This window comes from Embiotoca jacksoni, unplaced genomic scaffold (genome assembly GCF_022577435.1).
Source record: "Embiotoca jacksoni isolate LCO1_2020_lvr unplaced genomic scaffold, fEmbJac1.0.p SCAF_4, whole genome shotgun sequence".
NCBI classification, from domain to species: Eukaryota; Metazoa; Chordata; class Actinopteri; family Embiotocidae; genus Embiotoca; species Embiotoca jacksoni.
The window spans coordinates 22041841-22069723 of record NW_027185392.1 but is presented as its reverse complement, the minus strand read 5'-3'; the positions used below and the strand labels follow the sequence as shown (position 1 = coordinate 22069723).

General features: G+C 39.0%; 1 protein-coding gene across 2 annotated transcripts; it reads left to right on the top strand.

Annotated features, from left to right (window-relative positions):
* The first annotated feature begins 219 nt into the window (after positions 1 to 219).
* Positions 220 to 22194, top strand: LOC138209118 (suppressor of cytokine signaling 7-like). 2 transcript variants are annotated; one of them, XM_069167493.1, is made up of 10 exons: positions 220 to 2116; positions 3025 to 3104; positions 8096 to 8200; positions 10727 to 10861; positions 11016 to 11161; positions 12156 to 12324; positions 16683 to 16811; positions 17861 to 17996; positions 19134 to 19277; positions 20074 to 22194. In XM_069167493.1, exons 1-9 carry the CDS (start codon positions 570 to 572, stop codon positions 19252 to 19254), a joined length of 2568 nt encoding a protein of 855 aa, XP_069023594.1. In that variant the 5' UTR covers positions 220 to 569; the 3' UTR covers positions 19255 to 19277; positions 20074 to 22194. The 2 variants fall into 2 exon arrangements, with proteins under 2 accessions (XP_069023594.1, XP_069023595.1); XM_069167494.1 differs by lacking the exon at positions 10727 to 10861.
* Positions 22195 to 27883: the final 5689 nt, after the last annotated feature.

Below are 27883 nucleotides of genomic sequence, written 5' to 3'. Positions count from 1 at the left end.
TAGCCTATAAGAGTTGGAGTATATAGTCTGTAAAATATGTAAGCTACCCTGTATTGTTTTTACCTGTATCCCCTATGACATATTTTTAAAACAAACATCCGCTATTCAGATGTGAGGCTTAATCAGGTAACCCTTTGATATTTAAATGCCGCAGACGAATTTATGGTTCTCATCATCGGTGCTCATAAAGTGGTATTATGGGCTGAGCGGAGGAGGAGCGGGTGGGGCCTGGTTGGGAACACAGAGGCAGGCTGGTCACTGACCGGAGACTCTGTGGCTTTTTATTCTACTGAAATCAAACCGCATGTCTGAACCAGGCGTCTGCCGTCTGTCGGGAGCAGACTGCACTCCTTTCCCCGATATTTGAGCGATGGACGCTGTGTCGTATCGGAGGATGATGAAAAAATCGCCTGATATCTTTTTTGGCATTTTCGCTCATAGCCTATTTATGGGAGGCAGCAGCAGCTTGGCCCTTTCTTTATTATAGGGACTAGATCTCCGCGGTTAGCTATGTGAGGAGCAGATCGCCTAGCAGCCTTATTCTCATTTCGTGATCCTGACAAATAATTATGAACAACACGCAAGATATGTCGCCCGATTTTGTGTTGATGCGCCTGGTTTCTGCGGCCGAGGATGACCGCTTGGACGCAGGAAACGGGAATTTGCCGCTGGGAGGAGTGGTGTCAGGGCATGGGAAGGAGGTCCTGGCTCACAACGGCGTTAAAGCGGGTTTGGATATCAGCCGAAATCAGACGGCGGCCCTTGAGCATCCCAGCAGCCATCTGAACAAAGCCCAGCCGAGCAGCGAGGGCACGTCGGCACCTGACATCGGGGTGACGGAGAGCCGATCACCGCTCTCCGCGTCTCCCCTGCCGCAGAGCTCCATGGAGGCCCAGGGCTTTGACTTCGCTCCCAGTCCTGGCCTACGGCCTCAGCTGCTGGTTTTCTCCAATATAATGCGGAACGGAGAAGGGATTTTAGAATTAGAGCATCTGAATCAACCAAGGGATGTTCTGGACCAGAGCCCGGGGTCTGGCTGCTCCGGCCCAGCAGTCAATAAAAACACTATGAGCCCCAGAGACGTTCAGCAGCAGAACCTGCTGGATCACACATGGGGGGCGCATCCGCCAGTTTCTGTATCTCCGGAGATACAGGGAGCTGCGGAGCTGTGCCGCCGACATCGACTCATCACAACCCCGCCCGAGTGGCCTGTGTTGTCCGAGAGATCCAACCCTCTCACCGTGATCGACTCTAAGTGGGGATGCACAACCCGGGACAGAGAGGGAGCCGTGTTTGAACTGGCCCGGCGGTTTGGAGAGCTAGGGGTTGGTGCGGTACCGAAGATGTTGTTTAAAGCAGGGGAGCTTCCGCAGTGTTCGTGTCAGGGTACACACGGGCAGGTAGGAGGGGGAGTCGAGCCCGGCGATGACCCGACAGAGACTAGCGATGCTTTGTTGGTGCTGGAAGGACTGGGAAGCGGGGATGTTGACGGCCTGGACATGGATAAGTGCCGGGAGGGTGAGACAGATGATGAGAACGGTCGGCGCGATTTTTTATTAAACAGGAAAAGGGAAATAGTTCAAAAAATGACCGGGGCTTTCTCCATCAGTAGTTTCCAAGTGGAACTGAGGAGACAGGTAGAAGAGATGGCCCCGGTGAAGACCGAAGCGGCGGCAGCCGCGCACCTGGGGGCACAGGTGTGCAGCCTCCATGGGAATTTATCCAGTCGGCTCTCGCAGGTAAGCTCTGGAAATCCAGAGGTTGTCACCAATATTTCGACTAAGTCACCATCGCCTACACCAGTCCAGAGCTCACACTGGGCCACAAGTCCAAATCCGAGCCAGGCGTCCACACCCAGAAGACGGGCAGAGCGGTGCGCCAGCGCGCCGCGGACTCCCACAGGCCGGGCCGCGGGTGGGGAAAAGACGCTCAGAGTTCCGGGGAAGTCAAAAAAGGGCTCGTTAAAGATACGACTGAGTAAACTGTTCCGGACTAAAAGCTGCAGCGGCTCCAGTCACCTTCTGGACAAAAGGCCCTCAGTGACCTATTCAGTTTCTTCTGCTGGGAGTCTGGTGGACATGGCGAGTACAGCAGGTGCTGAGCAGGATGCAGACAGGTGAGAAACCTTAAAACAGACTGAGTGCAATGTAATATTCTTCTTTCACATTTTCACAAGTCCTTAAGCGGTGGATCAAGCCAAGTTTCCATGGCTGATGAATGTAAAATCAGGGGAGAATTCAATACCACAGCGAACATTTTCCAGAAAAAGGAAGTTTGAGTGCTTAATCATTTGAAATTGAAATAGCATTGACATGCTTAGGTTCCTCCCACAGAGGCCTTTGCTGTCAAGGTCAAAAGTTGTAAATAAAGCCAAAGTTAAAGAAAAGGGATGTTTTACAAAATATAGGTCAGAAACTTTTTAGGACAAAAAAAACAAACCCCAAAACAAAACCAACAAAACTGTTTCAACTTGTAAGTCCATGGTAGAGTGAGCAAAAATTAAATCTCTTAAAAGAAGGCACATTTTGAACCCAGTCATTGTGTTGTGCTATGATGGTGATTCATTAAGTGTCCAAACATGTTATTTCCTTTCCCAATGTTTGCCACACTAGCATTAACTTCTGATTGTTTTTGTTTTTTTAAATGTACATTCCTTTTTTACAGGCTTGAATTAGTTCTAACTATGTCAGCAAGCAGCTTTCTCTTTGAGAACCTTTTAGCGTCGTATATTATGAAATACAGACATTTTTCAGACCTTTGTGGCTTGTCACCCTCCATCGTCTCACTGCTAAGTCATTGTTCACAGCAGCACACTGAAGGAGGACTATGATTAAAAAAACATAGCCCCAGAAGTCTTGAGTGCCCGAGCTAAGAGCATCAAACAGAAAAAGTACCGAAAAAAGCTGCAGGACCCAAAGCACTAAAACACACATACATTGGCAAAACTAAGCCTCTGTACTAAAACTTATTCTGCACACTAACTCTCTTCTTATGTTCTTCTTCTGTCTTGATGTCTGTATATAGCCACAGCCAGCCCAGGCTGACCAGGGCCCACAGTGCCTTTTCCCCTGCCTCCCTCTCTGCTTCGCTCTCTGCTTTCACTGGTAAGGGCTGCTTTGGCTGTGACACTGTTTGCCTCACAAATTCTTTATGCCCTGCTACATGACGCTCATACTCTCCGACAGACCTGTGATTTATCACATATTAGTATCATCTGTTAAATGTCAGAAAATGTTGGAAAATGCCCACTTAAATTTTTTCCTGTCAACATTCAAAATGTTCAGAACATTCAGTTATCATCAGATAAAATGGAAATCAAATTGTCACAATAATGTGACTGGAAGTGATTGTTTACTAATTGGTACAAAACCATTACATTTTGGCCACATTTATGTTCATGCACAAACACTGGTAAGTTAAAGTAAAGTAACTGCCGACAGGTTGATTAGAAACTGACAGGTTAAACAAACATCTGGTTCTTATATTTAAAGGTTTAAATAGACTTTTAAAAACTGTTGACTTAATCATGACTTAAAACTATGGGTGCAAATATGGTCTGCGGCGCTCCCTAGTTCTGCTGTCGAATATTAACAGTACGTAAGCAAAATGGATTTGTATTGCACTTTTCACAGATATGTCAGAAAGATATTTTCAAGAGCACGAGATAACATAGTGAAAATACAGTAATTAAAAATACCCTTATAAAATAAACAATAAAAAGATAAAGTGCAAACTGGTGCATGAAATTTATGTCTGTCTCAACAGATACAGTATGTCTTTAGCTGCCTTTTAAAAGAATCCACAGAATCTGGAAACTTTAAAGTTGTGGGAAGAGCTTTCCTCTATTTGAGTCCTATGGCGTCAAAAGCTCAGTCTCCCTAGATCTCCGAAAACAACTGTTGAAAGAAATTAGGTATATTTACTGAAGTGATATACTTTCAGTATACTTTGCTTAAGCATCTGCCTTTTATGCAACTTCTGCATCACTACATTTCGGATTTATCTGACAATATTATTAGGCCTACTAATTTGCATTCAACAGCCCCTGTACCCCCATCATCCACCTACACAGGGGGCCTTTACTTTTCTTGCACCTGTTAGGGTGAGACAAGTTGTGCCTTATGTTTGTTCGGGGTTCGGTGTTGTCAAATAGCAGCATAGAGGTGTGATAGAGTGACTGCAAACATGTACCGTATGTGGGGCTGTTAAGATTTTAAGATAAATTTTGTGAATTACTCAAAATGACTTTTCTCACGAGTCAAGCCAGACAATAATACAAAAGCAAAGGTGGCCTTTGATACAAAATTCATGGAAAACAATTTTCAGTTGGACAAACTGAAACTTTTGGATGTGGTAATTAGTAAAGCTACTTTGGTCAGGGTTAATTACAAATGATGGCTGTTTAAAGTTGAAATTGTACATTTCCACTTCTTCAAAGCACAGCAAAGATAAAAGATCTTCTGTATTGTATTTGTGAGACTGGATTACCAACCTGCAATGCAGGCAACCAGGAACCCCCTTTAATAGCTTATTGACCTTTCAGTGTAAATCTGAAAACATGTCCTTAGTGAACCCAAATTGAACATGTTCTATTTTTATTTTTATTTTGTCTGACCAGCTGTGAAAAACTTAACATTTGACCTCAACAGGAAAAATAACATTGGGTCACATATGAAAAGCTGGTACCAGATAATTTGGGGCATTTTGGAAGAAAAAAAAAAAGGCTTAAAAATAAATCAGTTGATATTCTCCAACAGCTGATCAACTTGCCATTTAAGCTCCAGGTGCATGGGGAAATGATGAAAACACCATACTGTGTATGTGGGCATCAGTAGCTGCCTAACAATATATGTTGCCCCGAGGATGTGGGACATTAATCTGAGCAGTAAAATGGAATGAATACTTCCACATATTAGGAAGGATGCTAGTTTGATGTCCTGCCCTGACAGATGAGAAAATTGACAAACTGCCAATTTCATATTTGTTTAAGAAATTGCTGCAAGAAGCCCAGATTTTCACAACATAAAACCCCTGAAAAAGTCTATGATGTAGGCTATTGATGACCAGTTTATAACTAACAAGGTATAACATGGTGTGCTTCTGGGGTGTGACTTTTCCCCCTTTTTGACTCTTTCTACTGCTTCCTTTGTTTGTACAACATCTTCAACCCATGTTGAGCTAAACATGTCAAATGTCTGCACTTAACACAGACACAAACAAGCACATCTCTCTAAATGACTATTTCTTTGATATACATTGTTATTAGCTGTTGTGCTCTCAGCCCCAAGCTCATTAGTTCATTATAAAGACGTAATTCTAAATAACAGCTTACAAAATATAGTGTATTTCTTAAAAATGTCTTAAGAAAATCCATAAAACAGCTGGCCCCCTAGAATGTAAACAAACATTACTCTTACAGGAATAAGTAGTGCCTTTGTTGCAGACTATTTTCAGGGGTGGATTCATTCTCACTGTCCAGGAGCAAGTATTTGAGGCATGTGATTTTTTTTTAGAAAAATGGTGTGTGTTTGTTTAAGAGGTGTGCTTTCTATTTACAAAACAAAATGCATTAGTGTGTTAATGGTGTTTTGTATTTACAAACTGCTCTGTGTTTGTTAGTGAATCATAGGGCATTTGGAAAACATGTTTGGTTTTTTTTGTTCATTTTTTTCGGGATAATTAGCAGAGGGCCCAGTACACTCTTGTGTTCCACATAGTTTTTGTAGTTTTAGGCATCCACCAATTAGAAAAATAACATTAAATCTACACCCAGCATTTCACGTTAGCTGTGCCTTAGTGGGAGATGTTTGAAATGTTCAGAGCTTTAGAAACCGGAAATCCTGCACACGGGGTTCTTATGTTCACCGAAAGCTGTCTGTCATGTTTCACAACCAAAAAAGAAGCAAAAGAGATGACAGAGGTTGAGCTTTGTTGTGGGTGAATCCAGCTTTCCCTGCTTTTACAAGATGGTGGGGATTTGGCTCTTAAAGATGCTGTAAAGTAGAAATGAAAATGAGTTTTAAGTTCATCACACCGCAGAAGTATGGGTTGTTAACTACCCATCCAAATTTGAATGAAAAAGAACACTGACAGTTATGTTAAATTAGGCTTTGAAATTGTGAGAAAATCAGCAGTCTTCTCTACTCTGAGACTGGGGGAGGGAGGGGGCGTGTCCTGAAGGAGCTGAAGCTCCGCCCACTCGCTGGAAGGTATTCAGTGGTGGCTGCAGTTCTTTCCCCCACTAAGCGGTCCGTCTGACATCCAACCTCTCGGTGACTTTATGCATGATGTCCCACTGGTACTCTGTCTGTCTGGTGGATGGAGCAACCTGCTTTGTGAAAACAGAATAGAATTAGAATTTATTTGTCCAATGAGGGAAACATACAGATGCATATAAATCCAGCGTGTCCCCCTGAGCTGTAACACAGGAGTCAAACTGGACACCAGAGACAGAAGACAGTGAGTCTCCAACTACTTCTAACCACCTGCATTACAATAGTGGAGATAATAAGAGCAGAGGAGTTGATTTAGTTCTGTAACGACTGCAACATGAACAACGCTGCATTACATCACATGTCAATTCATTACATCACATCAATTCATTACATCACGTCAATTCAATATATCATATCAATTCAAACTTTGAACCTGCTCAGGTCGAGCCGAAAGTCTTTCTCTTCCACTGATGTCCCTCCACCTCCTTCTCCTCCTCCACCTCCTCCTCCACGTCCTCCTCCACTTCCACCTCCTCCTCCACCACCTCCACCTGCTCTCTGCAGCCTCCTGCACATGTAGTCGGGCTCGTTTATCCGGACCGGTACCGGTACATGTAACCGAGAGGGTCGGTGATTGTAACGTTACACCGGAGTACAAAAACAACAACCCTCTTTAATCGGGAGGACAAGATCTCCTCTGGTTCATGTTTACCATCACCCCGACATGTAAAATACAGAGTTACATATATTAGAGTTCCTTATCGTAGCTAGATGGACATGCATAAAAAAAAATCAGCGGTTATCGGAGCATTTTCCTCTGAACTCTGCTCAGCTACGAGCTCAAGAAGCTAATTAGCACATTATCTACCATTTCACGAAAATACCGTTATTCTACACCAAGTAAAATCACATCAGGGGTTTGCACTAAATATAGCAGAGTTACTGTGGAAAAGTTATCTAGTACGGTTCAGTTCGGCTCCGTGCTGCAGGAGAAGCGGTGTGTCCGTGAACTCCGTCTGTCTCCGGTGGAAGTTGGTGAAACAATCCACCGTGAAATGGTCCCTGCAGAGGCGGCTGTTGGTGTTAATCCTACGGTCTCCTTTAGCTTTTCATGAAATCAATCCACCTATTTTTCCTTTCTTCATCAGTAGGACATTTAAATAGCGATGCAGCGCTGCTTTGGAGGTTCTTGCTTCCAGGAAAGATGAACTTGCAGGTGGAGGGAGACGTCCTGTAGCAGCTAGCTGATGTACAATAACATCTGACTATGGCAGGAGTAGCAACTGAAGTTGAGTGGGACGACCTCTTATGCAAATGAGCTCCAGGCTTTTATAGCGTTTCACCGTGTGAGAGGAGGAGCCATGCAGAAGGTTATATAAACCGGCTGTGATCTAGCTCGGTGATGTACTGAAGCTAGGTTTTAGCCCCGCCTAAAAAAACCTGAGCTGAAGACGGATGAGAAACTGTTTAACAGTCTAACTCCACATTTCAGTGCGACAAAGTTTTCAAACTTTGCACATGCTTTCAGCAACTCATTTCACACGTATATAATGTACTGAGAAGCAAATCTTTGAATTTGCTTTATAGTATCTTTAACATTTTACTTTGTTTCCTTCTCTGTCAGTAACTATCCCCAACTGCAGAATTTCACTCAACAGTGAATCCGCAGCATCTCAATTATTGCAGTGATTTAGGCTGATTAGTTAGGTGTAATTTTCCATAAAAATCCTGCCTGGTGCAGCTTCAATGGCACTCTGCAGCACAGACCGAACAACACACAATAATAGGTGCACAAACCAGAATCCTTTTTACTTTTTATTATACTGTCCGTGTTTTTGTTATATTCTTATCTTTCCTTCCTGCTATATTTCTGACTTCAGGTGAGACTGTTTCTCTTGTGGATGTTGATATTTCACGGCGAGGGGCGAACACACCACACCCTCCCACGCCTCCGCCTCCACCACGCCGAAGTCTCAGTCTGTTAGGTACGTTCTCAACATCCTGTTGGTTTCTACTTCTGTTTCTCTTCTTGTCTTGTGCTGCACATAAAGTGTCTAAAACACAGTTAAAACCAAACCTTTCTTTGTTTTTGGTTGCAGACCCTTTACGATAGCCTGCTTTTGAATGAAAAGGAAGCCCAGGCACTTTTTCTTAATATTTCTGTCTCACTCAAATACTTACTTCACAATTTTCTTTTCTGTCGTATATTTCTGGAAACTTTAATAACTTTATGTAATCTGCTGTGATCTGATTGGAGAAGCTTTGCAATGCAAACAGTCTCTACTGAGGTTAAAAAACCTTTCATGTTTGGATTTTTAAGGACTTGTTTGTTTATTTTTACTTGTACTTGTTTTGTTTTTTGGTAATACAGCAGTTTCTATTGACTCACAAAAGACAGTCTCTTACAGTGGTCCTGCAGGTCAAAAATGTTTCACAGAACACGGACATTTCAGAAAACACAAACACATTTCACAAAACACAAAAACATTTCACAAAACACAAAAACATTTCACAAAACAAAAAAACATTTCACAGAACACAAACGTTTCACAAAACACAAAAACATTTCACTAAACGCAAAAACATTTCACAAAACACGAAAACATTTCACAAAACAAAAAAACATTTCACAGAAAACAAAAACATTTCACAAAACAAAAACATTTCACAAAACAAAAAAACATTTCACAAAACAGAAAAACATTTCACAAAACAAAAAAACATTTCACAGAAAACAAAAACATTTCACAAAACAAAAAAACATTTCACAAAACAAAAAAACATTTCACAGAACACAAAAACATTTCACTAACCAGAAAAGGTAGGACCACACAAGTAGTATGTGATTGGGCAGAACTCAAGTCAATCCACTTGCAGCATCCTGACATTGACCCTCCCATAATACTGTTTGTGGTTTGAGCCTATACTACATTACCCTGAGAATTGCTGAAACCATAGAGTGGCTCATGATATGACACTTCAGGTGCAGTGGTATACTGCTACTGTCAATAATATCTACACCAGGGGAATATGGCTAATGCTACGATGATGGCAACCAGTTTTTCACACAAATGTGCAGACTGTTTATGACGAACAATAAATATGATGCCATACATATACCTGGTTAGCATTGCTTTTATGGAATAGTCAGACTCGCTATGGGGGGCTAGGTAAACATTAGCTTTGTTTCCTATGCCCAGCACTAATATTAGCGTTGGAAAAGGAGTGACACACCACCAGTGAATCGGTAGCCTACATAGGAGTGGCATACTGATGAGGGGATTGGTATCTGGCTGCATCTGAAGTGTCATATCATCCATCAGCCACACTCTCAGTGACTCTACGGGCTAACGTAGTAACGGCTCGAACCAGGAACAGTATTATGGGAGGGGTCAATGTCAAGATGCTGCAAGCAGATTGACCTGAGTTCTGTCCAATCACAAACATGTGTTGTCCTACCCTTTCCGGTTGGTGAAACATTTTTGTGTTCTGTGAAATGTTTTTGTCTTTTGTGAAATGTTTTTTGGTTTTGTGAAATGTTTTTGTGTTTGACCTTCAGGGCCACCGTAGTCTCTACTGCTTTAAGCTGAGTATGAAACTGCACAGCTTTAGTTTACATCAGATTTGATTATGTTGTCACCAAGATACAGGACCAATCAGTCATTATCCGAACATACAGAAGAAAATTGAATCCTCACTAATGCTGAAATAGAAAATATTTTGTAAACAATGACATTTTATATTGCTGAATACCACCTTTTTTCTTAATTAAGAGCCATTTTCTGACCTTTCAAATGCAGTTTTTGCCCTGAGCTTGTGTCATTTCAATTTTGAAAATGTCTTAATAACTTCCTAAAACAGCTACCCTCTGTTATTTTAAACAAACATGACTCAGAAGTACATTTAATGGGGACTGTTTTATGTTGTAGATTAATCCATAGTTAATGCATTTAGTGTTCAGCAGGACAATATTTTTGTGTGAGTATGTTCATGGTATTAATGGAACATGTCACCAAGTGAAGCAGTGTGGTTTGGGGTTTTTGGTCAACAGTAGACCTCTATAGCACTAGGATACATCAGGCTTTTAATAGTGATTGTTTGTGTTGTAGGGTACATTTATTATTGCTTTTGGTTTTTATAGGATTAGCTGATGATAAATAATATAGACCTTGATTTGGGTTGCTAAAGACCAATCTTGATTGTAACATTTAGCTGTTGAGCCACATTTTGCTATCTTAATTCACCACACTAAACTGAAGAGTCTGATTGGTAAATGCTGTTATTTTGAATGAATTAGACTTAAAAAAAACAAAAAAAAAACGTCCTTCCTTTACCTTTCCAAACTTAATTCCTATTTTTCTTCCCCCACTTCCCTTTTGTCTTGGCACATTCTTTTCTTTTCTATTGTCTCATCCCTTTCCTCCCTCCATCTGTGCTTGGTCATTCCTATTATTCCTTACCTCCTCTGCCTTGTTTTCTTTCTTCCTCCTACCCTCCCATCCTTCTTCCAGACAACATAGCCGGCCCTCAGCCTGGCCCTTTCCTAGTGAGCATCATGGGCGCCTCCCTGCAGTCCCTCCCCCTGCCTCTCCCTCCTCCTCCTCCTCCCTCCCACACAACCATCCAGCACAGTCTCAGCCTCAATGGTAAGATGTGTCTGGGGGGTGGTGGAAAATGTAGTCAGAATTTAGTGTCCTTCACCCTAACTTTTTGAACATGCTAAATGAGCGTCATTTATATAAAAGGGACATGTTGATGGTAAAAATGCTTTATTTCACAACTTTACATTCTCTGTTTTAGACGCCTTCCTTCGGGCCCTTCCTCATTCAAACCTATCACCAGCTGATGCGCCGCCCCCTAGCAGACAGGCTCCGCCCCCCATGCTGTGTGCCCTGAGAAGATCAGAAGCCAGCAACTTCACAGCCAGCCTGAGAGAGCTGGAGAAGGTAACACAGGCTGGTGCTGATGGTGTAGTGCTTGCTACACTGTAAGAATTCTTCTAATTCTTATACCTTAGAAAACACATTATCAGGATTTATTTAATGTCTATTGGTATGTGGACAAGTATGGAGCTGCATGCCACAGCATTCATAGCCACACCCAATTGGCAATGCCTATCCCTATGGGCCTTCAAAATTAGTGATGGCATAACTGCTGAAATTGTGCCAGTAAAATCAACCTAGTCTCTTGTTTCAGTGAAACCGAGTGAGTCCTAATTAAACTTGAATCTTATGCTGTGTTTTAAATGGCGTACTCACGTACTAACCCGTACTATTTTGAGTGCATAAGTGTGTTCCCAGTGACAAATACAGAAACATGCTATGCACTACAAGTACCAAGATGTTGCGCTCAGAACGGTGAAAAAAATGTGTGTCAAACACTCCACACTATTCACCCTAAATGGTTGCCATCTTGGCTACATAGAGAGAGGGGTGGGACCACCGATGTAAAGAATTTTCAAATGAAGGTAACTGAGGAAGCTCAGCCGTTGCAAAACACTGTATCAAAGTGTTTATTTTTCATTCAGTACCACTATACTGCTGCTGGACATAAGCCATCAGTGTGTTTATTGAGTGTGTAAAACAGAGGGCATGAAAACACATTAATTTCTGGGTAAAATATTTAAAGCTGCAGATATGTTAGCGGTCAATCTATTCACATGCTACGGTGTGCGATTTGAAAAAAACATTACCTTTTCAAAATTCAAGTACCACACAAGTAAGAGTCCTAACATGTAAGAGCACTATTTGTTGGTGTACTCAGGGAAGTATGTCATTTGGAACACAGCATTAATCTGTGACACAAGTTGAAAAGTTGTAGTTTGTCTTTAGCACGGGAACGCAAGAAAAAAAAAATTCAGTTCACGTTTACATTATTCCTTCCTTATTTGTTAATTAGTTAATTGGCTCCTGAATGTTTTGTTGTGTTCTCTGCCTGCAGTGTGGCTGGTACTGGGGTCCCATGAACTGGGAAGATGCAGAAATGAAGCTGAAGGGGAAACCGGACGGATCCTTCCTGGTCCGTGACAGTTCAGACCCTCGATACATCCTGAGCCTCAGCTTCAGGTCGCAGGGAGTCACGCACCACACACGCATGGAGCACTACCGAGGTGAAGCGCGCGCACGCACGCACACGAGCACACGCGCACACGCACACACGCACACACACATACACACACACACACACACACACACACACACACACACACACACACACACACACACACACACACAGTTTTAGGCTATTGATTGAGTACAGGTGAAGGACTTGTTTACAACCAAACCTTAACCTACTTTTGTGTGTGTCTTAATTCAAATAATACAGTTCATCCCGTAGACTTTAAGATTAAAACTCCTGATATATTCCAGGGTTGCCAGGAGGAAGGGTGACAGAGGATCCATTCAATACTTGATTTCCGTGTAGGTTATTCTACAGTTAGCGCTTGTTAGTTTATAACAGAAGCCAATTTTTACACAAGACATATGAAAACAAAATAAATAAAATGCTTCACAGACAAAACAGGTAAAAAAAAACATCAAGATGGCAGATTTTTTTTTTCAAAGTAGAACAAAAATCTTTCCCCGCGATCATATTCATCAGTTTGCAGTTACATTACATTACATTTAATTTAGCTGGCGCTTTTATCCAAAGTGACTTACAATCAGTGCATTTCAATCATGAGGGTACAAATTCAGAACAACAACAATTAAGAAAGTACAATTTTCTTCAAGATAGCCAAACTTCAAAGTGCTATAAGTAAGTGCCATTTTAAGTGCCACTAAAGTGCTACCTATTCAAGGTAAAGTCGGAAAAGGTGTGTTTTTAGTTTGCGGCGGAAGATGTATAGACTTTCTGCTGTCCTGATGTCATTGGGGAGCTCATTCCACCATTTAGGAGCCAGGACAGCAAACAGTCGTGATTTTGTAGTGTTTAGCTCGCAGTGAGGTAGGGAGCAGTTGAAGGAAATATCTTCTGATTTAAGTGAGCAAACCCTTTTTCATACTTTTACGTCATTAAATGAAATGAACAAACTAATCCCGGTGTTCCTGAGTTCGACATCTGGTTGACTGAGTAATTTTACTAAAATGTTGAAAGGAATTCAGGTTTTAATTAGAGTTTTTGCAAAGAGTCTTCACAGTAAATATTGGGCTACAGACCCTCGCAAACCCATGAGTACAGGGAAGATGTAATTACAGCTTAATCCATCAAAGCTCCATGTCTAAGCTGTACCCTAAAACCAAAGACCAGAAGAAATAGATTTTCAAAAAACAGTCTGAAACTCAACATTGGTGCTCACAAGGATGGAGTATTCAGAGCACACACAAACCCACACACCTTTATATGCTGGTTATTCAACACTTTAGATGTTTAACAGAGATATGCACACACTACCATGATGAGGCACCTCAGATATTTATGCATTCATGCAAGCAGACTGTGTACCACATACAGTATAGGAGTATGGACACACAATTGTGCTCCATAAATTTGTACTTCCTGTTCACCATGTCCAAATTGCAATCAAAGATGTGCCAGGGCTTTCATTTACAGACAAAAGCCGTTTTCCCATGAATAGTGGCCCTAGGCAGGGCGATGAAAATTATCTTGTGCTTATTGAACACTAACATATTTGTTAACATTGCTGTGATGTCAAAGATGTGACTAGAGATGTAGATCAAATGTGTTGTCCCCGAGGGGAAATTTGTCACAGAATTGATTAATTCCCAGACAAACACAGCAACATCCTCCCAACTCTTACAATACAAAAGAATTAATGCATCAACATGCCAAAGTTCACAATGTGTTCCAAGCATGTTTTTGACACACTCACCGTAGCACCACACACTGGTGTCTAGTGAAACTACAGACTTCTGCTTCTTTGTTGTGATGGAAGATTTATTTCTCACCATGATAGGTCTTGAACTTGTTGAAACAGCAAAAACAGAAAAGTGTACATGTAGATGCATATTGTTCTACTAACAGATGCAGCAAAACAGTCAAGAGAAGCATTAAATTGCTGCTAAGTGTCATAAATGACATTGGAACAAAGGAGTTTTTGCAACAGCTGCTGGAAAACAGGACAGTATGCTGGGGATAACTCTCAAGCACGAGTTCAGAAGTAATGAGTGATGACTCACCGTTCGTCCCATCAAAGAAAAACGACTCTTTGTCAAATAGGAACCAGAACACTGATTAGTTGACTAATCAACCAAAGATGTAAAAACGATTGAGCACAAAGTCAGAGTAGAGATGCAAATAAATCTCAAAGAATTCCAATAGTTCCTGACCCAATAGATAAACCACAAGCCTCAAAACATAGTATCATCAGAGATGTATGCCTTTTTATAACGATGCAAAACAGCAAGGGCTCCATAGATGAATACTATTGAAGAGTAGCTATGTTTTCACCTAGTGTATATATTTAAATGTTCAATTATGTTTATACTTTTTACTATCTAGGTTCATGATTGTGATTTAAAAGCCTTCTCCACACCTCCACAATTGTAATTCTTGAGAAAACAAACCAAATTATTCTTAATGTATTTGAATTTCACCACATTTTCACAGAAGAATTGTTTCCAATTGGGAAACAATTATCCTCAGACTCCTCAGACTGGTTAAATCCACTTCCATAAACAATATTGTGAAAATGAACTCAGTGCCTTCAATGGTACAGTAGCTACAGCCCTGAAAACACATACATTTCTGTTTAGAAAATGTTTAAAACACACCCTACCACAAAGAAGTTCTCAGAATTTAAACAAACAAAATCAGAAAACTATTTGTACAAGTTACAGAATTTACTATTAATCTTGCTTTGTGTTTTTTAGGAAACACACAGCAAATAATAATTACATAAAATAAAATATCAGAACAGAAAAGAGATTTAATAAAGTAAAACTGCAACACTGCAACAACTCATAAAAACATCACATGCATACTGTATTTGCACACATCACATGTGGAATCTTCTATGTGGAACCAGGCAAATAATAAAATACACATACTCACATGCAGATGCAAATAAATGGGGCTCTACATTAATGAGTCACCGTTATAAGGCCACAACACGTTCACAACAACAACAATCATATTTGATGAAAGCTTTGAGGCCTGAACAGAGAACTGAACAGTCACTGAGTGGTCAAGAGGGAGTCAACTCCTCCTATTATTCCAACTGGTTAGATGTGTCTGATTACATATTGGTTGGTTATAGATTATTTTTTTCTATACATTAAGTTTAGACAGTTTTTCAATGACAACTACACCCTCCATGTTTTACTGTTCTGCACTGGCTCATCATTTCAATAACAGTCTATGAAGAGTTGTATTTTTGCACTGTTCAATAGAGGAAAGAGTCATTTTATTTCTTTCTGAGAGTGAAATGTATAAGTGCATTTAGTATAGAGCTGTGACATGGTAAGCCCATCTTCCATAAAGACTGGAGACAGGGGGGAGCTCAAGTCAAGTTTTATTTAGCTTTATTTATTTATTTATTTATTTTATTTTTTTTGACCTTTATTTAACCAGATAAAATCAATTGAGAACCAATTCTCATTTACAATGATGACCTGTCAGCACAGTCCACAATTATTGTTATTCAGCAAGTCTCAGTGAGATCAAGATATCGTTTGCAAGAAACATAAGAACAAATAACATTTACAACATCACAGCAATGAAAACCATTCATTTCAAATAACCATACACATACACAAAACACACACACACTCAAGGTTACATTGGTTAAAACTTTCACAAATATTATTAGAAATACGAGCTCTCCTAGAGGTATGGGTATCTCCGACTGCAATCTGTTGCAGCTCATTTCTGTTGTAAGGTAGAGGAAACCCCTGTCCTCCAATTCCCCAATGCACTGCACTTAAAAAGATAGATGCAAATAGATAATGCACACGTAATCTAATTAAACCTCGACATCAATTTGACAACACATTTAGAAAAAAATGCTTCAAAGTGAGAAAACACAACTCCAGGAACACAAAAATCACAACATAATACATTAGCAGTGTTAACGTTGCATTGCTCTCCAGCATTTAAAGACAGTGCTTGATATTACAACTTGAAGTAAGTGTCAGTGTAAACTTTCTTTATTGTGCAGCTCTACATTTACTTGGCTGGGCCATTTAATTGTTTTGGTCCATCCTGTTTGCTCTGCCCAGGTAGCTCTTTCTCCACAGCTCAGCCAATTACAATAAAGCTCTTTATCTGAAGGACATTTTTGTAAGACAGGTGACTTGAAGACCCTGAAACATTTACCGTGAAACTACAAGAGCAATTCTCTCAGCATGTAGAGTGTTTAATGTTGTTTAATGTGTTTAGTGTTTAAATGGTTTGACATGTTTAGTGCAAGTATAAAAATGATTCACGTTTCGCTCATGTGAGGATGATTTAAAGACAATAAAATGCTACATGCCATACATACATAAAACCTTTTCTTTCTGCCTTTAGGAACATTTAGCTTGTGGTGTCACCCGAAGTTTGAGGACCGCTGCCACTCTGTGGTGGAGTTTATCGAGCGAGCCATCATGCACTCCAAGAACGGCAAATTCCTCTACTTTCTCCGCTCCAGAGTCCCAGGTAAAAAAATATAGGTCATATATCTGCACGCAGCCCAAGCCAATCAAAAATGAATGTGAGCTGCCCCTTTGTGAAAAGTGCCTGAGACACAGGAATGGAGAAATGTAACAGCTGTATGTCTGCATTCAGCCTGCGAAGGATTTATGATTTTGTGAATGCATGTCAAAATTCTCTAAATATGACAAGACTGATCATGTATTATTTTTACTTTAGAGTTTTTACTCTATGTTGCAAATATACCTTATGAGACAAGTTTTTTAAATACTGCAAGTGTGTGCATTGGAATTTACTCTGTCAACACTTGTTTCCTCGGGCACTTCGTGCATGTACTATATCTGTTGTTAACGTAATGCACCTACGAGCTAATTTTACAACTGACAGCAATTCAAAAAAAATTATGAAGTTTATGACATGTTGAATACTGTGTAAATAATATCAAATACTAGCATTCACTTTCAAACATTACACAGTTATGACAGAACTTCCACAAGTTGCTATTATTTCAGGTGAAATATGTATCCTTACTTAAAAAAGTAAATATTAAATATTATTGTGACTTCTAATTGGGAAATATATCCCTTCCACATAACACCAGCAACCTATATTTCACATTTTTAAAATGTATTAAATGTGTGAGGGTCTCCGGTAGTGCTGAACTTATTAGCTCACTGCAGTTGCAGCAGGCAGCTGTTTTCAGATAAAAGCTAAAAAAAAAAAATCCACTGCCTTTACAAGCTAAAGAGAAGTCAGTGGAGACCAAAAATAGAGCTAAAAGACTGTGAATATTAGACTTATATCAGATCAATTAAAACACCACTACAGATTAAGGCCATTTTTTGCTGTTTACTGTATTTGAAAGTGTCGAGTAGCAACAGAAATGAGGAAATAGAGAGGGGGAGTGATGTGCACCAAAGGAATCAAACTTGCCTACCTGTGATAGCCATTGGGCCACCTAGATGCCCCAAAGAATAGATGTGCCACAGTGATAGAGAGAGGGGGTTGGTTGGGTCAAAATGTGTTAGTAAGTCAAATTTGACTCTTTGTTCCAGGGCTTCCTCCCACTCCGGTTCAGCTGCTGTATCCTGTTTCTCGCTTCAGCAACGTGAAATCACTACAACACCTCTGTCGCTTCTGCATCCGACAAATAGTCCGCATTGATCACATCCAAGAGCTTCCACTGCCCAGGTACTCAGCTCCTATCAGTCATGTAATCATTTGTATATCCACCATCTTGTAGATATACTGTTTACAGCTGTGGAAAACTCTGCACCCCCTTTGAAGCACTTATTTTCCAAAGTGCGATCCCAAGTTTTTGACAAAGAGCTTGTCAAGACCTCGTTTTCTCTTTGAGCTTATGGTCAAACTATGTGAGGATAAACATTAGACTCTTTGATCACTATTGAGCATATTGAGAGATTTTAACTCTTTAGCAGCTGTTATGCTCTTTTTATATACAGTCTGTGGTTGGGCTCTATTGTGTTACACAAATCTGGATAAATTCTGCCACAGAAACCAGGAGGACGGAGACACATAGGGCATGTTGATGTGCTTAAATTAGGCATAATAATAAAAGTTGTTTGTATCTAACCAAAAGCTAAGATCAGGAGCTAGGTCAGAGAGAAATGTCTGAGGATTTAAAAAAAATTGGTGCTAGCAATGAGGCTGTGTGACATCTCAACAAATATTGGATAGCTTGCCATGGACTTGAATGGAGTTTTCTAATGCTTTTGTTGATCTCCTGGTTCTTTATTTGCCTGCTTCCAGCAGGGCAAACCTCTCACTTACCCATCTTACCTGATGAATTGGAATAATATGAGGTACATTTATACATAGACATTTATGGCGACCAGCATCTAGCCAGATTAATTTAGATTTGACCCTGGGCAAAAAAAATGTTGTCGGGCCCCTGTTACAATACTTTAGGTTTCAGTGTTTTTCTCTTTATTTTCTGAGACATCCAAAAACCACTCAGTTAAGATGAAATAATTAAGTTAGTTAATCAATCAAAATTGTCAGAAAATGTTACAGTTTATTCATTATTTAATTTGAAAAATCAATCGATCATTAAAGAAAATATTGTATTAATAACAAAAATGATTAGTAATGTTTGCCTCACAGTACTCCTCTAATGAAATACTACTTTGGCTGAAGTTTTCTCTGTTAACAACCTACAACAAGCTTACAAAATTTGCTCAAGTAAAAAAAAAAATATTCTAAAACTAGATTATTAGGTTCTGACACAGCAAATTTACAATTAATCAAGTTATGTACCCTTTGTGTTTGACTATACCTTCTCTTGTGTATATTTGTACTTCTTTCCAGACCACTGATCTCCTACCTGAGTAAGTTTTATTACTACGACCCTGAGGAGGAGATGTACCTGTCAATAAAGAGCATTCGGAGGGTGGTGGGAGCAGTGCAGGAGGCTGAGTCGCAGACGTAGCAGCACAGATATCCTCAGCTCAAGTGAGTTAATTCCTCATCAGCTTACTTTAGTTGTTACACTTGTAGATACACAGATGTTATTGTAATTTTAAGGCACATAGAAAACTCTCTGGGATGCTTTCCCCTCACCCCAACTGGTTGAGGAAGATGGTTGCCCACCTCTGAGCCTCGTTCTGTTGAAGGTTTCTTCCAGTTAAAAAGGAGTCTTTCCTTCCCGCTGTTGGTGTTTTTTCTTCCTGTTAAAGGAGAGTTTTTTCCTCCCTCATGTGGGAACTGTTGAATTATTGGTTTTTTTGTGTAATGCTGTTAAGTTCTGTTGTAACGACTTTACCATGTTAAGTGCCCTGAAATAATTTAATAATATGAATAAATTGAATTGAATTGAATTGAATTGAATTGAATTGGAAACTTTATTTAAGTATATTTTTTGATACTTTGATCCTTTACTTTCTTGTTAAAACTTGAAGAAAGAATAATCCAACAAAGTTGTAATGAGTTTTTGCAACAGTAATATTTTTAGCCCTCTGTTTAAAGGAATAGTTTGACAGTTGGAAGATATTGCCCTTCACTTTAGTGTTGAGAGTTAGAAACGATCAAACGACTCCCATGTCTGTACAATAAATGTGAAGTTACAACCAGTAAACTTAGCTTAGCATGAAAACCAGGAATATGTAAACAGCTCTGTTCGAAGGTAACAATGTCCCCTCAGTATGATGATCCTGTAACAGTGATATTCTTGTGTGATATATATTAATTTTCCATTTTATGTGATAATATCTGTAATTTTACCCCATCTTGTCTCCAATGCTGTCTCTAGGTTTCTTATGGAGGACTGATCTTTACTGGTCTGCCAGTCTTCCAGCATCCGCCAATCAGAGTCCTTGGAAGTCCGTGTGTCAAGTTGGATTGAAACGCCCTCCGATCGGTTTATTTGGACTCATGAAAGAAGGGATGACTGCTGTTGGATTAGTGGATTGTGACAAGAAGTGCAGAAGCAGAAGACTAAGTCACGTCTTACAGCGACCGCAAAAATGTTCTCACCTGAAAACATGTTGACAGACACAAAATGACAGCTTGATTTATGAACTCAATTTTTAAATTTCCTGAACATGCTGAACTGGACTTTTAAAACTCAATGCACTGGTCAATTTGTACAACTGTTGTTCGCAGCCATTTTCTTGTTTTTCCTTCCATTCTGTTAAAATAAGGGATTTCGGATTGAAACTTGCCCTCAGGATAGATATACACACAGAGGCAGGGCTACAGAGGCCCATCATTGAGCGTAACTGTTTAACAAAACATTTTAGGTGTCATAAACCTAACCCCAAAATGTGAAATTCTGAATCAGCTAAATTTAGATATTCCTGCGAGGTATATGATGACATTTATTAATTTTGTTGTCACTCCTTTGACATATTGTGATGTACTGTAGTTTGATTAAGGTAACTTCTCTTTAATAGTAACACTTGAGGGTCATTCTTTATGATACACTCACAGAAGTCTGGATTACAAGACCCAGGATTATCACATACAATTTGTGTGTACATAATTTGAGAAATCATGAACTTGTTGAAAATTTGCCGCACTGAAGGAAAATACTCTATGCAGGGGTTGCACAGGCATGGTTGTATTTAATCAAAGAAGAACTTTAAGCTGCAAACAACAATTATTTGTATCAACAAAATGTTTCACAGCTATTTTCTTTAATAATTGACTGATTGTTTTGTGTATAAAATGTCATAAAACAGTGTAATCCTCATTCCCTGAAGCCCAAATTAATATACAAAAATTGTATATGTTGTCTGACCAACATAAAAATCCAAAGATGTTAAGTTTACTAACATAGAAAACTATAAACATAGCAAATATTTAAATTTAAAAAGCTGGCACCAGTGAAGTTAAATGTTGCCATTATCCTTTTCTGTCAATCAAATGATTGTTTAACTAATCATGAGAGTTTATGAGTTCGGGTCAGTCTCCTGGTGCCTTGAGAAATAATGTAACTGACTTGTATAGTGGGTCAGCAGAGGCCCCACAACCAATTTTTGCTCCAGGATTCCTTAGGCGGTTAATGCAGCCATTCTCTAAAGCATTAAACTGTCTGTCTGCCTTTAGCCATTAACATTGGATTGTTGCAGTAAGACATTTCAAACTACATACCCCTCTCCAAAAGGAAACAAAAAACACAAAACTTTTAGAACATATAAAGTAAACCCACCAGTCTTAATCTCTATAATTCTCTAAAATGAAAAAACACCTTCAGATGCTGGCAGACATCAGTTTTAGATGTCCTATTTGTTGAAAGATGTGTATGTGTTTGTCTAGTTTTCCTTCCAACATTTCCCAGAATTCCTCTTAACAACCTCCAGATAGCCTGGTTGTTGCTTTTGTAACCAACCAATGATAAAAAAAAAGAAGAAAGAGCAGTAACTGCAGCTCATTAATAACTTAATAAACAAAAAGTGTGTCTCAGATCTCACCTGCACCTTAATCGACACAAATCCTGGAGTTTCTTCCTTTTCTGGTCTTATTAAATTCCTGTTTAGTGTTTGTTGCTCTTACAAGCCGAAGAAAAGAAAATCAGAACTCCAGTTTACAATCTAAACAGATGATTTTAAACGTAATTTTTCTGTTGCTATCAAATAGTTTACTGTAATTTGAGGCAATATAAAGAGTTTTGCAGGTAAACCGAAATCTAATGTTGAGAAACATTATTGTACTGTGATGATAGCTGCCTCATTTCCCCCCACCATGCCCTGCCTCAGTGTGTATATCTTCCACAACTGCTCTCTACCTGTCAGTTTTCTTTGTTGAAATACCCAGGTGTGTTTTGCTCATACTGTTGTTGTTTTTTCAGTACCCGGAAGATGGCTACTGGGTCAGCGTTTTCAGTAAAAAGGAAGAAAAATAAACATTAGTGTGTGGCATATTTTTTCAATTTGAGTATTTTTATGTAAAAATGAATATTTCTATATACAATAGATTTATATACTGATGGTATCTCACCTTACCTAATTCAAAGTTTGGACATTTACAAGTTTCATATAATTTTGATATACAACTTTATAATAATAACTATTGTCACTGAAAAGGATACAAGTAGATAATATTATTTTGAGCAGGCACCAAAGATTAAGTCTCAATGTTGTTGTTGTTTTTTTCATTTCAACACTTTATTGATATAGTTCACTGTTCAGTTATGTTGTCAACATAAATGTCTCGGTCTTGTCAAAACCATGTATCCCCTTGGCAAAATGTTTCTCAAAAGGTTCAACTTAAATTTTGTTTGTAGAACCTTCAACCACATTACATGGTCTTCCTCAGCAGAGGGAGATGCTAAATTTGCTCAGGTTTGTTGTTATCATGTGACTAATCAGCAGATGAACAAATAAGTGGAATCTGTACATCACATGATTGCTGCTGAATTATCTCCATTACAACTGAATAACTTGTGTATTAAGGAGCACCACAAAACAGGGTTGAAAGCTTTGGAAACAGTAAGCTGGACATTATGCAGACAATTTATTTTCTAAGCTGCCATTTCCACATTTAAAACTTATTTTGTTAAAATATTAGGTTCTAATATCTTTTTTTGCCTCATCATTGGATATATCTGAACAAAATTGGAGATACAGGAAGTCTACATTCTACAGAAATAAAGTAGGAAATATTGGATCATGGATTTATTTTTTGACCTAAAAATAGACCAATTTGCATGTATTTTGGTGACGAAATACTAAAAGCTGCTTTTAAAATATCAAAATATTTAAAATATGTCACCCTATGGTTCTTCTGTGTCTGAACCCAAATCCCATTCAGGAGCTGCTATTTACAGTTATTTTCATTGTCTATTCATATACTGATTCATTGATACTATTTTACAATCAAAAGGCCCAAAAATATACATTTAATTATTTTATACTTGAAATATTTCATTTATTTTTCCATATGAGGCAAAGAAAAACAGGAATTAAACATTTCTTTGCATTTTTCAATGAAGTAAACAATTCATTGATTAATTATTTCAACTCTAGTACAGACGAGGAAACATGACATGTTATGCTCCGGTGCAGACTGTTTAAAGATTGAAACACCGTCTCTACTTAGCAGCTGACTTAAATACCAACCTCATTTAGTTCTGGTGTGGATAAACTTTAGGTTCTGTAAAAAGGTGAGTGATTATCAGTGTGTGTTTGCTGTTGTGAATTAATTTGGATTTTTGGGCAAAACCTTAATTATTTTCTATCATAATAAATAGAGTAGCATGTTTCTCTTTTGGAAATGAAGGGTTTGAATGTCAGAGTGGATGGGGGACGATGGCTTTATCTTTACAACAATCACTGGGTTTATCAGAAGACATGCTTAATGTCAAAGTGTCTTAAATTAAGGTATTAGACCACAATTTCCCCCTCACTATTCTTACCCAGTGTTAAACACTGGCTCAAGATGCCAGTTCTTTAGATGAACCTAACTTCAGCTTTACTTTCATTATTTATTAAATATTTCTATCACTATACCTCAACTATTTTTCAGAGAAATCAAAATAAGTTTTGTTTTCCACGCTAGCGATGTGGCTCTTGGCAATACTGGTCGGTGGGTCAGTCCACCTCTTTGGTCCAGACTGCAATATCACAACAACTATTAATGGACGGATGTGAACATATTTTTACTGTCCCCAAAGGATGAATCCTAATGACTTAGTTTGTGTCTTTTACTTAATGAAGCAAAGTCCCTTTGATAAGCACCAGGTCACTCAGGTCAACAGCATTTTCGTTGACTATTATCATTCGAAGACCCATTGCACATACACACAGATTCATTCATACTGTAAACTTGCGCTCAACAAATGTCACTTCGAAAACCCCATGTCTTTAAGAAAGGATGATGAAATTTAAACTTAATCTCTGAGATGCACGTCTTACATCAAACTTACTTCATTCATCTGGTGACAAAGCTAGCCATTGATTGTTGATCTTGGGATGGACTTTGCTCCCAAATAACTGTACATAGAAGTTCCATAAAGAACTATTTGCTGGTTGTTGTTGTTGTTGTTGTCTTTGCATGTTTCTGCCGTTTGCACTGTAGCATCTAATCTCAGAGTACCACACGTTTTTCCACAGGCTGATAGTGTTAGCCAGGCAGGGATTTTATAGGACAAATCAATCAGGGGCTTTGCAGAACTGTCCAGTATTAGTATTCAGTATGTCTGAATGGGATGCTTTCTGCTCTTTTGTGTGGGGGTCTTCGCAAGACATTTGCAATTAACTCACTAACTGGTGTGGTTTTTAAAGAATTTTAAAGCAAAAGTCCCAACACGCATAAAGTGGCCTTAAATATAGACTCAAGTGCTGCAAGTGTTAGTATTGGGCCACGGGTGTGTGAACACTGGGGTTAGATATGGTGAAGAGCAGATGTGCCCTGTAGCTGCCAAATATTTGCCATAGAATATAGACGGGTATTCATTGGTGCACAGCTGACACAAAGATGTTGTTACTTTGTTATTTTTATGCACTCACTCGCCAGTGGAGTGCATTAAAAAAATGCTTTCAACATGTCAACACATCCTGAATTTTGTGCTGTGCTTATTAATTTTTTTTCTTATGAGAGGATAATGAAGTCATTTTGAATTTCTTTTGTCAAATCATCACCATCTGGATCCAGGTGATTTAGAAGCAGTTCGAATCTCAGCTGGTTGATTTGCACACTGACACTGTGGAACATAGCTTTTAATCAGAGGCCTGACCGCCTCCAACATGTGATCTATAGCACAGTGGAGCCTGTATGTCACAGTCAGATCCAACTATCGTCAATGAACCCCGACATTGTCATGGCGCCAACAGAACTGCTCTAAATAGAGATTTTTTAAATAGACCATAGTGTCTATAAATACCTCCCAGATCTGCTCCATTTTTACTTTTGTGGAACTCCTCTTGCAGTGACTTCCACGTTATTTCTGAGCATGTGCTGATAGTTATTTTTAGATGCTTTGAGGATGATCTCTCACACGGGATCAGATTCTCAGGCACACAGTGATCAAATGGATATCTCTCTTCACTAATTAAAGCCAACAATTTGTTTACTTCTGAAAAAGTGCCAATACCACACTGTTAAAAAAAAACCCTGAAAGTCCTGCATTTAAAGTGATAAGTCAAAGTGTGTGAAGATAATTGGGAAAATGGTATTTTTAAAATACATTTATTGTGTAAGCAACTGTTGCTGATTTTCTAAATAAAATGACTGATTATTAGAACAAAGTGACACTTCACAATGTTTATTTTGTCCAAGCAGCAGTCCAAAACTAAAAATGACTGAAAATGTATTAAATTCATGGAATTCCCAAATTTTGTTGCATGACAACCCAAAAACAGTGCCTCCCGCTATGGCTATTGTCAGCACAGAGGCATTCAAAAAAAAAAAAAAAAACTTCAAGCCAGCATTGTTTAAGCATTAAGAAAACCTGTATGTTTTCTGACAGCTTAATTGTAAAGGTAACTTCTCAAAGACCGAAAGCTTACAGTCTTGATGTGCTTGTCTCATCACGCCCACTCAAAGCCAACTCAAAAGCCCACAGAGGCCTCACAAACATCATGCATTCAATTATCCTGTAATCCTGTGGCTGTAATCCGGCTGCGTGAGGATCTTCACTCTTCCTAATATGGCTAGTTTGACAGACTTATCCATGTGTGCCCAGGTGTTCTCATGTTTCCTTACTTTCTCAGACAGATACTTCATAGCCCTTACTTTTAAACAGCAAATACAGAAAAGCAAATAAATGCATTAGCATGATGCATCTAGCTAACCACGCCTATCCATAATGCCAGCTACTGGAGAAGCCATGTTGCTTAAATCCATTTTCTTGAAAAACAATAAATGAAATTCAGTGGAAGAGATCTGATTAAAGTAATCGGAAAAGAGCAACTACCTCCCTCAAATCACCCAGAGAGCTGACACACAGGTATCTGGTGTCTCTGTAATGGCGCCCTCTGTGGAGTCTATAACTGGATAGTGTGTTAACATGCCCAAGTGGCCATGGAGGCAAATGAGCAGGTTGGCAGTCCAGGAGGGGTTTCAGGTGAAGCTTCATTTACGTAAAACACCACAACACAGACTCGCCATCACCTACCAGTATTCCTTACACAAACAAACAGAGGCGGGCGGGTGGACAGACGGACAGATAGATAGACCATAGCGTATTCATGTTTCCAAGAAAAAGCAGGAAGCCAAGAGCAAGTTCTGCTGCGACCAGACCATGGCTCCTTATAATCAGGACCAACAATGACCTTCAGTGCATAGATCAAAGAGAAGGACAAAAGCACTTTAAGTATTATTGCTCAAATCTAATGCTGTTACAGTTAAACCTTAATGTTGTCCACTACATACAAATACTTCTCCTGTTGGCAACAATTCACAACCATTATATTTTGAGGCTTTATATCAGCATGAATGATGTCCCAGGCCTCAAGATGGACCAGTGCATTGGTCAGCTGAAATCACACAGATTTAGTCTTGTCAGGTTAAAACAACACACATGTATTGATTTTCCAAATGTAATGTATGCAGTAAAATATTAAGTTGATAATACTAAGGATAGTAAACAGGAAAAGCGAGCATAATTAATGTAGACCTGGACACATCTCACTCATGAAAAGAAACTGGTAATATCTGAGTGGCATGTACTCATACAGACTCAGGTCCAGGAGCTCAAACTCAAGACAAAATGGTGTCATCTTTGTTTATTTTCATGGGCATTATTTTGTTGGTTAAAATGTCCTTATACTTGGACCATAGGTTTCCTGCCTGCCCGATCAGAGTGGGAGGCCAACAGGATCGTGTTAGCTAACTGAAAGTTGTCTGTGGAGGGTGAGAAACATGGTTTTACAAAGAGCCAACACCGATACTTACCACCACGCAAAGTAATGAGTGGAGTTAAAGTACTTCAATTTGTTTAAAGTAATGAGTGCACTCTAAACAAATTGAAGTACTTTTACTTTATCTAGTATAATGTATATTTTACAAAAAAAAATTAAAATTTGGACAATCATTAATGACTTAAGCTTTAAAATTCACAATAATGCATCAGTAATATCAATCCAAAAACCTACCGGGAGAATTCCTGCACAGTATGAACTTTTACTTTTGACACATTTGTACATTTTGATGATACCACTTACTTTTACTTAAGTAAGGTTTTTAATGCACTATGAAGCACACACAGTAAACAGTACATATATTTAATTTACATTTTATCTAATTACCATAGATAGCCTGATAGCTTTACTCTATCACATCTACATTTTTAAGATCCATTTTTAAGCTCTGACACATCTGTACTGAATTTATACAATAAACTCTTTAAAAACCCACTTGAAGCTAAAAAAAAAAAAAAAAAAAACACAACTGTTTTTCTGAGCTTGTTAAGTTTAAAAAAAAAAAATGTGGTTCTTACAAAACAGAACACTGAATTTGAGGTCGGTTGACAACCAAACATTTTCTGTGTTTCCGGTTGAAATTTTGACTTTCGTTTACTACTCTCATCCTACCTGACATGTTGCTCCTTGACTTGGATGTCTTTGAAGAAAACTGAATTTCGGACTGAATTTCCCTGCTGTGCAATTAATAACTTCTTA